This window comes from Bos indicus, chromosome 4 (assembly GCF_029378745.1).
Source record: "Bos indicus isolate NIAB-ARS_2022 breed Sahiwal x Tharparkar chromosome 4, NIAB-ARS_B.indTharparkar_mat_pri_1.0, whole genome shotgun sequence".
In the NCBI taxonomy this organism is placed as follows: domain Eukaryota; kingdom Metazoa; phylum Chordata; class Mammalia; order Artiodactyla; family Bovidae; genus Bos; species Bos indicus.
The window spans coordinates 99252211-99268776 of record NC_091763.1 but is presented as its reverse complement, the minus strand read 5'-3'; the positions used below and the strand labels follow the sequence as shown (position 1 = coordinate 99268776).

General features: G+C 48.3%; 1 protein-coding gene across 11 annotated transcripts in view; it reads left to right on the top strand.

The window, feature by feature from the left end:
• Nucleotides 1–15329, top strand: part of LOC109557664 (solute carrier family 23 member 1-like) — a 263748-nt gene extending 248419 nt beyond the window's left edge. For 10 of the 11 annotated variants that reach the window (XM_070788189.1, XM_070788186.1, XM_070788187.1 and 7 more), the window contains 8 exons: nucleotides 153–334; nucleotides 1982–2102; nucleotides 3192–3348; nucleotides 4023–4276; nucleotides 11070–11234; nucleotides 11617–11725; nucleotides 12970–13065; nucleotides 14577–15329. In XM_070788189.1, the coding sequence (XP_070644290.1) occupies nucleotides 153–334; nucleotides 1982–2102; nucleotides 3192–3348; nucleotides 4023–4276; nucleotides 11070–11234; nucleotides 11617–11725; nucleotides 12970–13065; nucleotides 14577–14818 (1326 nt within the window). In that variant the 3' untranslated portion in view covers nucleotides 14819–15329. The remainder of the gene's footprint in view (nucleotides 1–152; nucleotides 335–1981; nucleotides 2103–3191; nucleotides 3349–4022; nucleotides 4277–11069; nucleotides 11235–11616; nucleotides 11726–12969; nucleotides 13066–14576) is intronic. The other variant, XM_070788197.1, reaches the window with a different exon arrangement.
• The last annotated feature ends 1237 nt before the right edge of the window (nucleotides 15330–16566 follow it).

Sequence of the window (16566 nt, the reverse complement as noted above, 5' to 3'; positions counted from 1 at the left end):
GCTCTGTCCTCTGCTCTGCCTCTGAAGGTACCAGCATTCCCAGTGGCCTGGGCTGGGCTGAGGACCCGCCCCACTGCAGGCTCCGCACCGCCCGCCGAAGGCCCCACCCTGCCTCGGGCTCTCACTTGATGAGCCCCACTCTTTCTCTTCAGCTGCAGGGAGCCGTCTTGGTTGCCTCCTGTGTCCAGATGCTGGTGGGCTTCTCAGGCCTCATTGGCTTCCTCATGCGCTTCATCGGCCCCTTGACCATTGCTCCCACAATCTCCCTGATGGCCCTGCCTCTCTTTGATCCCGCGGGTGACGACGCTGGGATCCACTGGGGGATTGCTGCCACGTAAGTACCCTCCTGGGTGGGAGGGCCATTTGAGTTCCTTCTAGAGGAAGATTACCCAGTTAAAAGAGTGAGTCCTGGATATTGGCAAGCTCAGGTGGTTTACAAGTACTTTCATGAACAACTGTTGTTGTTCAGTGGCCAAGTTGTGTCAGACTCTTCGTGATCCCATGGACTGCAACATGCCAGGCTTCCCTGTATATCTCACCATCTCCTGGAGTTTGCCCAAGGTCATGTCCATTGAACAGATGATGCCATCCAACCATGTCATCCTCTGTTACCCTCTTCTCCTTCTGCCTTCAGTCTTTCCCGTGTCAGGGTCTTTTCCAATGAGTCAGCTGTTCGCATCTGGTGGCCAAAGTACTGGAGCTTCAGCTTCAGCATCAGTCCTTCCAAAGTATTCAGGGTAGATTTCCTTTAAGATTGACTGGTTTGATCTTGCTTTCCAAGGGACTCTCAAGAGTCTTCTTCAACACCACAGTTCGAAAGCATCAATGCTTCAGCACTCTGCCTTCTTTATTGGCCAGCTCTCACACCCATACATGACTACTGGAAAGACCATAGCTTTGACTAGATGGACCTTTGTCAGCAAAATGATGTCTTTGTGTTTTAACACACTGTCTAGCTTTGTCATAGCTCTCCTGCCAAGAAGCAATTGTCGTCTAATTTCATGGCTGCAGTCACCATCTGAAGTGATTTTAGAGCCCAAGAAGAGGAAATCTGTCACTGCTTCCACATTTCCCCCTTCTATTTACCATGAAGTGATGGGACCAGATGACATGATCTTAATTTTTTTTATATTGCGTTTTAAGCTGACTTTTTCACTCTCCTCTTTCACTCTCATCAAGAGGCTCTCTAGTTCATGTACATTATAATACCTTAAAAAGCAGTGAAATGGCTATTTAGAATATATTATTACTATTTATTTGTTATTAGTCTTCATAGACAATGAGTTCATCACAGGCAGTGTCTAAACATACTTAGTGCAGGGTTCACAGACAGCTGATGCTACCTGTCCCTTGCCTCCTAGGTTTTCACTGAGCAAATATTTGTACACCTCCAGCTCCTGGGAAGGGTACAGAGACATAGCCCAGCTCTCAAGCATTTGGTAGTTTAGCGGAGGGTTAAGACTTGAGTCCAAGTACCTGTGATACCAGGAGACACTGATGAGGGTCCCAGAGTGTCAAGCTTATTCAGGGAATGGGGCGGTGACAGCCAGCTTGTGGGGGATGGAGAGGGCAGGGGAAGAGTGTCAGGAAGGCTTAGGAGTGAGGTGGGGAAGAGGCCCTCAACATTTAAACAGAGCTTTGGAGAAATTTGGCAACAACAGATGGATGTGTTCATTCACATGGGCTTTGACCCTGGCCTCAGTGGCTCCAGTTTGGATCTATGCAGCTGTCATGCTCATTTCTCAGGTCCCAAGGAATAGTAGTCCTCTGCCCACTCTTCCTCGTCAGCTACCGGCAGCCTCTGAAAGGGCCCGCCCACCTGTTCCCAGCTGGCAGGATGCAGAGCAGGGCCTAGATGAGGACCTTCCTAGCGCAGCCCCTACTCCCCAGACCCAGAGGCACATGGTGGCCCAGCTTCCTGGATCCTCGCTCTGGATGAGCCCCAGCTCACCAGGTTGGGTGTGGTTTGTTTCTGTTTCAGGACCATCTTCCTCATCGTGCTGTTTTCTCAGTACCTGAAGAACATCGCAGTGCCCGTGCCCGTTTATGGACGAGAGAAGAAGTCTCACACCTCTAAGTTCTACCTGTTTCAGATCTTCCCTGTAAGAAGCACTCCCCACCCACTGCCATTCTTAGCTGACTCACTTGGAGAGTGAGGGGCAGCCTCTTGCTCACCCAGTTGGGCCTCAAGTCAAATGCTCTCTACCTGCAGTGGCCTCTCCTCCTCGGCCTCCCCTAACTGCTCCTCCCCACCCTGCCCATGGGTGGTGGGAGCATTGGCTTAATGCCCTACAGCTCCTCCCTCAATGCTTCTCTCCTGCGGGAGCAGAGAGCTTGACCCAGGTTGCCACAGTGGTCACCAGTGTGGGACAGCTTCCTCATGTTTCCCGGGATGTCCTCAGAGCATGGCCCTGGGGGAGGTAGCCAGAATCACCACTATGGGTGCAAAACGAAGGGCCAAGATGCTTAGGTTCTTTCTCATTGGTTCCTGGATGATTCAGACGGTGCCTCCTTTTTCAGAGCCTTCTCTGTTGAATTTGTTCCAATCTGTCAAGCAGGTGCAGTTGGCAACCCCATAAAGGTGTTTTCAGGTCTGATTCACCTATGACCTACATTCTGCATTATAAAAAAGATACTTCCATGTAATGATCTCGTTGATCCTTCCACAACCCTGTAGGCCAGTGGTTCAGAAGTTCAGTGTGCATAAGATTCACTTGGGAACATTGCTAAAAATACAGATGTCTGGAGTTCTACCACCAGAGATTATAAACCAATACATCTGAGGACCCCACTTTAAGAAATCCTGCTTCAGGCTCTGCAGAGCAATGGCTGAAATTCCATTGTACAGATGAGCAAACTCAGGCTCAAGGAGTTTGAAGCAAGTTATGTGACCAGAAAACAGTAGAAAGGGAGTCAGCTTGCAGTCCTTCTGACCCAGGCCTTGTCTACTTTCCTGGACATTTCTGCCTTTACCTGGCATAAGGTCTCCCTTTGGTTTACTGTCTGTGTTCCTTTACTGTGTTACTTATGCCCTGACACACAGATTTCTGTTGTCACTGGGAGGGTTCCTAATCCAACACTTCCTCATTTTGAAGAGCTTTTCTGAATTCTCTCTTTTGCCCAACCTTTCTGGGAGGTGTGGACAGGGGCAGGGAGTGGGACCAGGTGTGAAGGGCACCTCCCTTCCGCAGGTACTGCTGGGGCTCTGCATCTCGTGGCTGCTCTGCTTTGTGCTCACAGTCACCGACGCCCTCCCTTCAGCACCCACAGCCTATGGGTACCTGGCCCGCACTGACACCAAAGGCAGCGTCCTGAGCCAGGCTCCGTGGTTTCGCTTCCCTTACCCAGGTAATGAGCAGACTGGCCCCTTGTTGCCTGGGACACATGCTTCCTAGGTCTGTCCATGGGGCTCAGGGCACCAGAGTGGGTGGTGAATAGAGCCAGGGGGTGGGGGGAGAATCTGCTCCAAGGGATCTGACAACAGCCTGTGGTGCGGAAAAGCACAGAGGAACCCCGACCTCCAGCCAGCATCTGGGGCTCCTCCTGGACTCGGTGGGTCCCACACAAGGGAGGCTCGGGACTGAATGAGAACATTTCTGGGTTGGAGGTCAAGGCCATCCCTTAGGCCTCTTCTGGTCTCCTTTCCCTGCAGTTCTTGGCTCAGGTTGTGTGAATAAGCACGTTTCAGTCGTGATGGGCAGGGGTGGCCTCGGGGGCTAGGGAGCTACGGCCTCCCTGAGTAAGTATCTGGACTTCAGAATGCTTCAGGGCCTTCCTGGGAAAAGGCTGGGTTGCTGGTTCTTTGTGCGCACTGTGACCCCAAGGTCAGGGCATGGGACCCACCCCCAGGGAGGCACGGGTGAGGCAGGGGTTCAAGACAAAGTCTCAGGACAGTTGTGGGGCTGGAAGACGTGTTGCCCAGCTTTTAAGGCCTTCCGGAGAATCCTCTCGGAAAGAAATTATTTGGGGTCCAGTAATCTGTTGTCTTCTGGGTTAATATTCCCTCTGCATTGCATTTTCAGGACAGTGGGGCTTCCCTACCGTCAGCCTGGCTGGGGTCTTTGGGATCATCGCAGGGGTGATCTCCTCAGTGGTGGAGTCAATAGGCGATTATCATGCCTGTGCCCGCCTGGTGGGGGTACCACCCCCTCCGAAGCACGCCATCAACCGAGGCATCGGCATCGAGGGCCTGGGCTGCCTGCTGGCAGGGGCCTGGGGGACAGGGAACGGCACCACCTCCTACAGCCAGAATGTGGGCGCACTGGGCATCACCAGGGTAAGGCTGAAGACATTGGTCCACGGGTATGTGTGTGTGGCAGGGGTGGGTGGTGGGTGTGCAGGCTAAGTACCTGGATCTGTCATCCATGTCTTAGTCTCTTATTGTTGCTGCAACAAATTACCACAAACATAATGGCTTTCAATAACCCAAATGTATTATCTTACCAACCTGGAGGTCAGAACTCCAACACAGGTCTCACAAGACTACAGTAAAGTTATTAGCGGGGCTACGTTCCTGCCTGGAGGCTCCAGGGGAGAATCCATCGCCTTGCTTTTTCCATCATCTAGAGGCTCCCCACATCCTTGGCTATGGCCTCTTTCCCCCATCTTAAAGCCAGCAACATTGCATCTCTCTGACCTTTCTTCCCTTGTCACGTCTCCCTTTGACTACACCTGGGAAAGACTCTGCTTATGTGGGTGTGTGTAATTAGACTGGGCCACCTGGGTAATTCAGGATACTCTCTCCATCTCAAAATCCTTAAGTCCCCTTTGCCATGTGAGTTTGGGATCAGGATGTGGACATCTCTGAGGAGCCATTATTCTGCTACTGTTCTGACCTTCTTGACTGCGGTCACCTGTGCCTGTGTCCCAAGGTTGCCGCTCACTCAGCATGGCCTCTGTGATGTTCAGCCCATGCCCCCGTCTTACCTCTCCTCCTTGTAAACCTTGTCCTGTAGATTCACCCAGGGCATCCTTATTGTCTCTGACCTGCACCCCTCACAGTGGATTCTGTCTTCTCTGTGTGCCTGTGGCCCTCCTGTCCTCTTTTCTCCAAGCAGGACCACAGCTTGATCAATCATCTCTCACCTGAACATGGCAGCATCCCTAACTATCTCTTCCCAGGATCTTGCCCATCTCTCATCTAGCTGCCACCTGGCTGCCCAAGGATTTTTCTAGAACCCAATTAAATTAGTTCCTACTTAAAATCTCTTCTGGGCTCCCATTTTCCACAGGAAAGCCCCATAAGTTCAGCACGAATTCTTCAAGATGGTGCTTTCTAAGAAGGCTTAGAAAAGAATATTATTACGATGTTGCTTTCCTGTCTGCTTCAGTGCAGAGGTGTGGTGTTTCCCAGAACAAGTGAAGTCAGCTTTGGAGAATCCAGAGCCTGCTACTCATTTCCCCTCTCTGCATTTTCTGATCGCGCCCTCAGACCTATCCACCTCTGTATCTGCATGGCCTCGGGCCCACAGTGGGAGCTAAAACGCGTGAGCAACAGCACAGCCAGCACCCAGCCCTGGAGCAATTGACACCATGGACGCCTGGGTATTTTCCCAAAGTTTCCAAACCCTTAGTGCAAGTGAAAGGAATGTTTTTCCATGTGAGGACCACTGACCCACACAGAAATATAACAGGAATGGGCTACATGAGTAAAAAGCAGCAACTATTCTTCCTGCTAAAGGAAGCAAATATCACACAGAACAGAAAATTATACTCAATAAATGGAACAAAAAAATTTTTGATGCATCATTTCTAAATTAAGGCTGTTTAGAGTAGAAGGAATGATGCTAAAGCTGAAACTCCAGTACTTTGGTTACCTCATGTGAAGAGTTGACTCATTGGAAAAGACTCTGATGCTGGCAGGGATTGGGGGCAGGAGGAGAAAGAGACGACACAGGATGAGATGGCTGGATGGCATCACTGACTTGATGGACGTGAGTCTGAGTGATCTCCGGGAGGTGGTGATGGACAGGGAGGCCTGGCGTGCTGCGATTCATGGGGTCATAAAGAGTTGGACACGACTGAGCGACTGAACTGAACTGAACTGAGAGTAGAAGGAAGGAGCAGGGCAGAAAGGTACATGAGCAGGGTGCAAATCCAGTTGTTCAGTTGCTCAGTTGTATCCTACCCATTGCAACCCCATGGACTACAGTTCATTTCAGTCCAGTTGTTCAGTTGTGTCTGAACCTTTAATTCCTCTTTGCTCTCTGCAATAAGGTGGTGTCATCTGCATATCTGAGGTTATTGATATTTCTCCCGACAATCTTGATTCCAGCTTTTGCTTCATCCAGTCGGGCATTTCGCATCATGTGCTCTGCATATATGTTAAGTAAGCAGGGTGACAATATACAGTCTTAATGTACTCCTTTCCCGATTTGGAACTAGTCCATTTTTCCATGTCCAGTTCTAACTGCTGCTTCTTGACCTGCATACCGGTTTCTCAGGAGGAAGGTAAGGTGGTCTGATATTTCTGTCTCTTTAAGAATTTTCCAGTTTGTTGTGATCCACAGAGTCAAAGGCTTTAGCATAGTCAGTGAAGCAGAAGTAAATGTTTTTCTGGGTTTTTCTTGCTTTTTCTGTGATCCAGTGGATGTTGGCAATTTGATTTCTGGTTCCTCTTTTCTAAATCCAGCTTGTGTATCTGGAAGTTCATGGTTCACGTACTGTTATTGAAACCTGGCATAGAGAATTTTGAGCATTACTTTGCCAGCATGTGAAATGAGTGCAATTGTGCAGTAGTTTGAACATTCTTTGGCATTGTCTTTCTTTGGGATTGGAATGAAAACTGACCTTTTTCAGTCCTGTGGCCACTGCTGAGTTTTCCAAATATTGGCATATTGAGTGCAGCACTTTCACAGCTTCATCTTTTAGGATTTGAAATAGCTCAGCTGGAATTCCTTCACCTCCACTAGCTTTGTTCATAGTGATGCTTCCTAAGGCCCACTTGACTTCACACTCCAAGATGGATGGCTGTAGATGAATGATCACAGCATTGTGGTTATCTGGGCCATTAAGTCCTTTTTTGTATAGATCTGTGTATTCTCGCCACCTCTTCTTAATATCTTCTGTGTCTATTAGATCCATACTGTCGTTTATTGTGCCCACCTTTGCACGAAATGTTCCCTTAGTATCTCTAATTTTCTTGAAGAGATCTCTAGTCTTTCCCATTCTTTTGTTTTCCTGTATTGGTTTGCCTTGTTCACTTAGGAAGGCTTTCTTATCTCTCCTTGCTATTCTTTGGAACTCTGCATTCAGATGGGTATATCTTTCCTTTTCTCCTTTGCCTTCACTAGTTTTTGGTTCTCTCCTAGTTGGTGGGGTGGGAAGTGGGGGACTAGTGGTGGAGTAGGGGGAGGAATTAGGTTGGTCAGAGACTTCCCATCACTTCTCTAGGGTGTTGTAGCTTCCAGCCCAGATGTCAGTCCTGAGACCAAAAGAGACCCAGGGCTGCATGGTAAATTCTGTGGTGGTAGGATTTGGGATGACCTGCCATTCATCATCAGTGTATCCAAAGGGCGTTGGTTGAACCTGAAAAGTTGATTCATTGTGCTTAGATTCATGCTTAGTTCCCACAGTTCATTGTTAGGCTTGTAAACAAAATGGAAGTTTCCTTTGATGTGGTAAATTCTTTTTTTTTTTTTTTGATAGGCAAGAAGTAGCTTTATTAATATAGGATGACTTTAAGAGCTGCAGCGCGCAGGCGAGGGAGGCCTGCCGATGTGGTAAATTCTTATCACATGTTTTCTTATGAACTCAGTTAAATAAACTGTGCTCATGGTCTTCTCAAGGCAAGAATACTGAAGTGGTTTGCCATGCCCTTCTCCAGTGGACCATGTTTTGTTAGGCCCTGAATAGCGGGGGCATGCCCTTCACACTCCATGTGGCCAGAGGACGGGACTCGTGCCCTGGTTGTGCCACTGCTGGTCCTCGCTGGGCGTGTCAACCTGCACCAGCCACCAGGTGGCAGTCAGTGGTCAATGTGCTCTTAAGCTGGGAAGAGAAATAAGCAAAGGTGAAATCTGCTACTCTATCACAGCATTAACAGACTTCAAGTTGTTGACATTGGAGTATCTTAAAATTTTTAACATTGTGGTAGAAGACACATAACATAAAATCTACCATCTTAATATTTTTGAAGTGTACAGTTCAGTACTAGTAAGTGTATCCACAATGCTGTGCAACAGATCTCCAGAGCTTTTTATTCCTACAAAACAAACTACCCTGGAGTATCATTTTAATGTTTTTGTTCATTTCTTTGTTTTGTTTTTTTTTTACATTTTGGCTGGGCCACATGGCATGTGGGATGTTCCTTCCATGACCAGGGATGAAGCTTGCACCCTGGGAAGCCCTGTCAAACATTGCCCGTATATGCATGGACTTATTTCTGGGCTCTCAATTCTGTCCCCTTGGTATATGTGTCTGTTTTTATGCGAGCACCATACTGTTTTGATTACTATAGTTTTGTAGTATAGTTTGAAATCAGGAATTGAGATGCCTCCAGCTTTATTTTTCTTTTTCAGGATTGCTTTATCTATTTGGCATCTCTTGTGCTTACATACGGAGAAGGCAATGGCACGCCACTCCAGTACTCTTGCCTGGAAAATCCCATGGATGGAGGAGCATGGTGGGCTGCAGTCCATGGGGTCGCTAAGAGTCGGACACGACTGAGCGACTTCACTTTCACTTTTCACTTTTCACTTTCATGCATTGGAGAAGGAAATGGCAACCCACTCCAGTGTTCTTGCCTGGAGAATCCCAGGGACGGGGGAGCCTGGTGGGCTTCTTTCTAGGGGTTCGCACAGAGTTGGACATGACTGAAGCAACTTAGCAGCAGCAGCAGCAGTGCTTACATAAGCATTTTAGGGGCTTCCTTGGTGGTTCAGATGATAAAGAATCCCCCTGCAATGCAGGAGATCTGGCTTGATCCCTGGGTTGGGAAGATCCCCTGGAGAAGGGAATGGCTACCCACTCCAGTAGTCTTGCCTGGAGAATTCCATGGACAGAGGGTCCTGGTGGGCTACAGTCCATGGGGTTGCAAAGAGTGGACACAACTGAACAGCTGACACTATACTACTATATGTAAGCATTTAGGATTTTTTTTTCTATTCCTGTGAAAATGCTGTTGAAAATTTGATAGGGATTGCATTGAATCCATAGATGGCTTCAGTAATATGGACAGTTAGCAATACTAATTCTTCAAGTCATGACAATATATCTTTGCATTCGTTTGTGTCTTCTTCAGTTTCTTTCATCAAAGTCTTATAGTTTCCACCTCCTTGTTTAAATTCATCTTTAAATATTTTATTGTTTTTGATGCTATTATGAACGGGTATGTTTTATTTCTTTTTCAGATGTTTTATTATTAGTGTGGGAAAATGTGACATTTCTGTACATTGATTTTCTATCCTGTTACTTTACTGAATTCACTGATTAGTTCTAACAATTTCTTAGTGGAGTCTTAGAATTTTCTACATATGAGATCATATCATCTGCAAATAAAGATAATTTTATTCCTACCTTTTTTATTTGGATGCCTTTTATTTCTTTATGTTACCTGGTTCCTATGGCTGTGGACTTCCAGTAATGTGTGGAATAGCAGTGGTGAGGTTGTCACCCTAGTCTTGGTTCTGATCTGATCGTAGAAGAAAAGTTTCCCACCTTTCAGCCTTGAGCATGATGTGAGTTGTGGGCTTCTTATATTTGCCTTTAGCTACATTCTTTCTATATTTGACTTGTTGAAAGTCTTTTTTTAATCAAGAAAGGATGTTCCATTCTGTCCAGTGCTTTTTCTGCATCTGTTGAGATGATCATATATTTTTATCTTTCATTCTATTAATGTGGTGTATCACATTTACTGATTTACATATGTCGAGACATCCTAGCATCCCAGAGATAAATCCCACTTGATCATACTGTATAATCCTTTTAATGTGCTGTTAAATTTGGTTTGCTAATATTTTGTTGATAGTTTTTGTATCTACATTCATCAAGGATATTGGTCTGTACAGTTGACCCTAGAACAATATGGGAAATGGGGTGGAATTAGGTGCACCAACCCTCCTCACAGCCAATAACCCTTGCATAACTTATAGTTGGATCTTTATACATGTGGTCCCTCCATATCCGTGGTTCCATCATATCCGTGGTTCCACATTCACAGATTCAGCCTACCATGGATTGTTTAGTGCTGCATTGTTTACTGTTGAAAAATATCTGCATGTAAAGGAACCTGCTGCTACTGCTACGTCGCTTCAGTCATGTCCCACTCTGTGCGACCCCATAGACGGCAGCCCACCAGGCTCCCCCATCCCTGGGATTCTCCAGGCAAGAACACTGGAGTGGATTGCCATTTCCTTCTCCAATGCATGAAAGTGGAAAGTGAAAGTGAAGTCGCTCAGTCGTGTCCGACCCTCAGTGACCCCATGGACTGCAGCCCACCAGGCTACTCTGTCTATGGGATTTTCCAGGCAAGAGTACTGGAGTGGGTTGCCATTGCCTTCTCTGGTAAAGGAACCTATGCAGTTCCAAATCATTGTTCAAGGTTCACCTGTAGGTTCTTTGCTTGTAGTGCCCTTATCTGGCTTTGGTCCTGCCAGGGTACCAATGCTGGCCTCCTATAATAAGCTTGTGAAGTAAGTATTATTAATTCTACCTGGTAAATTTGAAGGCTGATATCTGGAGAGGTTAGATAACATGCGTAAAGCCGCACAGCTAGTTAGAGGCAGAGTTGGAACTGGCTCTCAAACTCCATTCTTAAGCATTGGGCCACTCCTTCCCAAAAGAGACTTCTTGCCACTTCTTCACAAAAAGCTGCCCAGAGAAGGAGCACTGGAGTCAGGACTTGAAGATAGGTATGAGAGCAGCAGAGAGGAGAGGTGAGGGCAGAGGCTGGGACCCAAGATCACACCCTCATCCTTTCCCTAGCCCCATGAGAAGTAGAGGGGGCTCCTCCTGCAGGTCCCCTGGAGCTGTTGTTTGTGATCCCCCAGGAAGAGTGCAGAGGTCTCCAGGGCATGTGGCCTGGTTGGAGCTCAGCCACCATCTGTATCCCTTCTCCCCGCGTGCTGCAGGTAGGAAGCAGGATGGTGATTGTCGCTGCGGGCTGCGTGCTGCTCCTCATGGGCATATTTGGGAAGATCGGGGCTGCATTTGTCACCATCCCGGCACCCGTGGTCGGAGGCATGTTCCTGGTGATGTTCGGGGTCATCACTGCTGTGGGGATTTCCAATCTCCAGGTGAGGCAAGGCACCCTTGGAAAAGCAGCAGCATTGCATCTCCTGAGAGGAGCCCATGGGGATGGAGATGAATGGAACAGCCTGGGGACAAGGGAGGAGAAGGGCATCCTCCAGTCCCAGCAAATGCACCGGCCCCAAATGGAGGGAAGAAGTAACCAGGAACATCCAAACTTCTGAAAAACAAAATTGGATCCGTTTTTATCGAATTATCCAAACCACTCAACTCTCAGGGTCAAGGGGGAGTTGGGACTTGACTGAGAGCCTGCACCCTCTGAATCCAACTTCCCCCTCCAACCTCCAGTGATGGGCGAACAGGGGGCACTTTAGAGGGGTGCTTGGTGTTCAGTATAGGTGCTGATGGCTCCGGGCCTCTCTCTTGCAGTACGTGGACTTGAACTCATCCAGAAACCTCTTCATCTTTGGCTTCTCCATCTTCTGTGGGCTTGCCATTCCCAACTGGGTGAACAAGAACCCAGAGAGGCTCCACACAGGTGATTCTCCATCTTCTAGACTGTGACCATTCCAGGAGCAGAGCCGGTGGGGCCCTTGGTTCCCAGGAATTCCTGTCACTTCTTTTAAATTAACTATAGTCACCATGTTGTACATTACATCGCCATTACTTATTTCCAGTTTTGTTGAGATACAACTGGCATACATCACTGTATGATTCCAGGTATACAGCATAAAGTTTTGATGTACATCCATTGTGAAATGATTACCAAAATAAGTCTAGTTAACACCCATCATCTCACATGGATACAATAAAAAAAGTGGGGGAAAAAAGAAAAACATTTCTCCTTGTAGTGAGAACTCTTAGGGTTTATTCTGTTAAGAACTGTATGGTTAACATACAGCAGCATTAACCATAGTTTTCATGTTGTACATTACACTGCTCATCCTTATCTCATAACCGGAAGTGTGTACCTTTTGATCACCTTCCTCCAGCACCTCCTTCTTCTCCCACATCACGCTTCTGGTAACTGCAAATCTGATCTCTTTTTCTGAGTTTTTATCATTTTTTTAAGAGTCTACATATAAGTGAGATCATACCTATTTGTTTTTCTCTCTCTGATTTATTTCACAGCACAGTGCCCTCAAGGTCTATCCATGTTGTGTAAATAGTGACATTGCATTCTTTTCCTTATGGCTGGATAATATCCATTGTAAACATACACATTTTCTTTAGTTGCTCATCCACTGATGAACACTTAGGTTGTTTCGATATCTTGGCTGTTGTAAATAATGCTACTGTGAATGTGGCTGTGCATGTGTCTTGTTGAGTTGGTGTTTTCATTTTCTTTGAATAAATACCCAGAAGTGGAATTGTTGGGTCATAATGATGGACAGGGAGGCCTGGCGTGCTGCATTTCATGGGGTTGCAAAGAGTCGGACACGACTGAGTGACTGAACTGAATGGTAGTTCTGTTTTTAATTTCTTAAGGAACTCCATGCTGTTTTCCATACGGCTGCACTAATTTACAGGCCCATCAATGATGCATAAGGGTTTCTATTTTTCCACACCCTTGCCAACACTTCTCAGTTCTTTTTGGGAAAAGCCATCCTCACAGGTGTGAGATGAATATCTCACTGTGGTTTTGATTTGCATTTCCCTGCTGTCAGTGATGCTGAACACCTTTCATGTACTCGTTGGTCATCTGGACATCTTCTTTGGCAAAGTCTCTGTCAAGATCCTCTGCCCATTTTGTAATCCCTGTCACTTTTGTCTCCACTGTAGGGATTCTTCAGCTGGACCAAGTCATCCAGGTGCTGCTGACCACGGGCATGTTTGTTGGTGGATTTCTGGGATTTCTGTTGGACAACACCATCCCTGGTAGGGCTCATCTCTGCCCTGTAAGCTGGCAGTTTGGGTAGACGGTCAGCATTAGGGCCAGCCGCATTGCTTCCCTAGCCCCAGTTCCCATGAGAGGCTGGCCACAGCATACCCTGAGCGGGTCCAGGGTCTGGGTGGGGTGATTTAAAGTCCCTGTCTACAAGGTCTACATCCTTACACCGTGCTCAGCCCTCCCGTATCCAGGGTAAACCAGGGCAGCCTGGTGTCCACACAGAAAGCCTCTAGGCAGTATTCTGAGGAATGTGAGGAGGGCGGTTAGGGCTTCAACATTTGATTTTGGGGGTGGGTGGGTGAGCACAGTTCAGTCCATAAAAGGACCCTAAGGTGGGAAATATACCAGAAGCAAAGTGCAAAAGGCACAGCCCCAGCTGTCTTAGAGCCTGCAGTCTAGCTGGGGAGGGAGAGAACACAGTATAGATTCATATCCCAACCAAAGCCATAGCTGGTGTGTTGTGCTCCAGGTGCTCTGTACTGAGCGTACAGAGAGCAGCAGGACATGCCCCGCCTTCTGGAGCCTCACAGGCTCGTAGGAAAGGGAGACACAACCACAGACCCTTACACTACAGGGCACCGAGTGTGGCGGTGAGCACACCAAACCCATCAGTGCTGAGGATGTGTCCAGTGAAGGGTGCAGAGTTGTCCTCACTGGTGGCTTTCTGTGCTCCCTTCTTGGTCCTCCGACAGTTTCTTGAAAGGACCTCTGTAATAACTCCTGCTTATTCTGATATTCTGTTTTCCACATCTCTTCTCTCCACCAAACATAAAAGACACATGCATTCCAGAAACACTGAAACATAGAAAGGTCCACCCCGGAAGAGGAGGAAAGAACAGTGGTTCACAGAAGGTCGTACCCTAGAGCTCAGAAACTCCTGGTGATGAGCTGAGTTGTTGTTGTTTAGTCACTCAGTCACCTATGACTCTCTGTATCTCCATGGACTGCAGCACGCCAGGACTCCCTGTCCATCACCAACTCCCGGAGCTTACTCAAACTCATGTCCATCGGGTCGGTGATGCATCCAACCATCTCATCCTCTGTCCTCTGTGTCCCCTTCTCCTCCTGCCTTCAATCTTTCCCAGCATCAGGGTCTTTTCCAGTGAGTCAGCTCTTCTCATCAGGTGGCCAAAGTATTGGATCTTCAGCCTCAGCATCAGTCCTTTTAATGAATATTCAGGGTTGATATCCTTTAGGATGGACTGATTGGATCTCCTTGCTGTCCAAGGGACTCCCAAGAGTCTTCTCCAGCACTATAGCTCTAAAGCGTCAGTTCTTTGGCGCTCAAGCCTTCTTTATGGTCCAACTCTCACATCCAATGAGTTGAGTTGGGTGGAGTTGAGCTGAGCTGATTCTTGGGGTGGGCTGGGAGGAGGAGAAGGACGAGCTGCCGGCAGGACCAGGGCATTGCGAACTGGCCTCTCCAGAGGCTCCTCCTGCCCAGGTCCGCCAGCTCCCTTGGGGCCCAGTCCTGACCTCACTCGCTGTCTCCTATTAGGAAGTCTGGAGGAGAGAGGTCTTCTGGCATGGAATCAAATCCAGGAGGAGTCTGAGGAGACTACAAAGGCCTTGGAGGTCTACGGCCTCCCCTGGGGGATCGGCACCAGGTTCTGCACATCCTCCTGCGCCCAGTACCTCCCCTTTTGGCCCAGGGAAGGCGAGGTGGGAGTGCGCCAGCTCTCGCTCTGCCCCGGGGACTCAGAAGAGGGGCCCAGGAGCGCCACAGACACCCGGATGTGAGAAGGCTCCTTCTGCACCGCCCCCACCCAGTGTGCTCCTCACCCCACCCACTATGGGAGGTACCCTGTCGACCTGAGCGTCTCTGCACCTCACACGTGGTGGCAGAGTTAGATAAGTGTTAGATAAAGGCCAGGGCAAGCGTGCTGTGACCCCAGTCAGCGAGTCAGCGAGGTCTAGCCTTAAGCTACATCCTTACACCGTGCTCAGCCCTCCAGTCTCCAGGGTAAACCAGGGCAAATCAGGGCAAACAAGGGCAGCCCGGTGTCCTCGCAGAAAGCCTCTAGGCAGTATTTTGATGCGTTGGGAGGCAGAGGCTTTGGGTGGGGTAGGGAACAGAGATGGGGCTGTTAGCTGAAAGGTGACAGTAACATTTCTCTTCCTCCGCAAAGAAGTAGGAGGCCTGCTGACCCCTCCATCCAGGTTCCTCCCATCCAGATTCCTCCCAATCAGACCCCTCCCCTCCAGGCCCCTGCCACTGGGAAACGCTGAGCTTGTGCTAAGTCATTTCAGTCGTGTCCGACTCTGTGCAACCCTATGGACTGTAGACCGCCAGGCTCCTCTGTCCATGGGACTCTCCAGGCAAGAATACTGGGGTGGGTTGCCATTTCCTCCCCCAGGGGATCTTTGCCCCCTGGGATGGAACCCACCTCTCTTACCTCCCCTGCTTTGGCAGGCAGGTTCTTTACCACTAGTGCCACCTGGGAAGCCCCTGTAGACACTGAAGGGTGTGCAAAGCTACAGTCCCTGCATATGCCCAGTGCTAGTCCTTGGAGTCAGACTGCATCACAGGATGGTATGGTGAGGCAGTGAGCACTGGGGGTGCGGGTCAGATGGCACCAGGTTTGGACCCTAAGACTTAACCTGCACTTCAGGTTCTCACAGGGACATGAAACAGCCAAAGCCTTGGAAAGGCCTTCAGTGGAGTGGAGCCACTGTTGTCATGATTTATAAACTGTAAGAGCCAGGTGAACCTGCTCTCTCTGCATCCTCAATGGATTAGTCAGGATTCTCTAGAGAGACAGAGCCAATACGGGGTGTGGACATACATACATATCTGTGCCTATACATATATGTCTACAGATATATATATATATGTACACACACACACATATGGGGAAGGCAGATGGAGAGATTGACTTCAGGATTGGGCTCAGGTGATTGTGGAGGCTGACAAGTCTGAAGTCTGCAGGGCAGGCCATGCAGGCTGGAATGAATTGCAGCTGGAATCTGAAGGCAGTCACTGGAAGAATTCCCTCTTCCTGAGGGAGGTTAGGGCTTCTCTGAGAGCTCAGTTGGTAAAGAATCTGCCTGCAATGCAGGAGACCCTGGTTCGATTCCTGGGTTGGGAAGCTCTGCTGGAGAAGGGATAGACTACCCACTCCAGTATCTTGGACTTCCTTTGTGGCTCAGCTGGTAAAGAATCTACCTGCAATATAGATCTGGGAGATCTGGGTTCGATCCCTGGATTGGGATGATCCAAGGTGAAAGGCTCCAGTATTCTGGCCTGGAGAATTCTGGGCCATGGGGTTGCAAGCGTGGTCTGTTCAGTCCTTCAACTTATTCAATGAGGCCCACCCACACTATGGAGGGTAATCTGCTTTACTCAAAGTCTGCTGATTTAAAGGGTAATCTCTTCTAAAAAAAAAAAAAAAAAAAAACACAACCTAAAACCTTCAGGGAAATATCTATAAAAATGTTTGACCAAGTACCTGGGTGCCATGGCCTTGCCAAGCTGACATGTAATAATA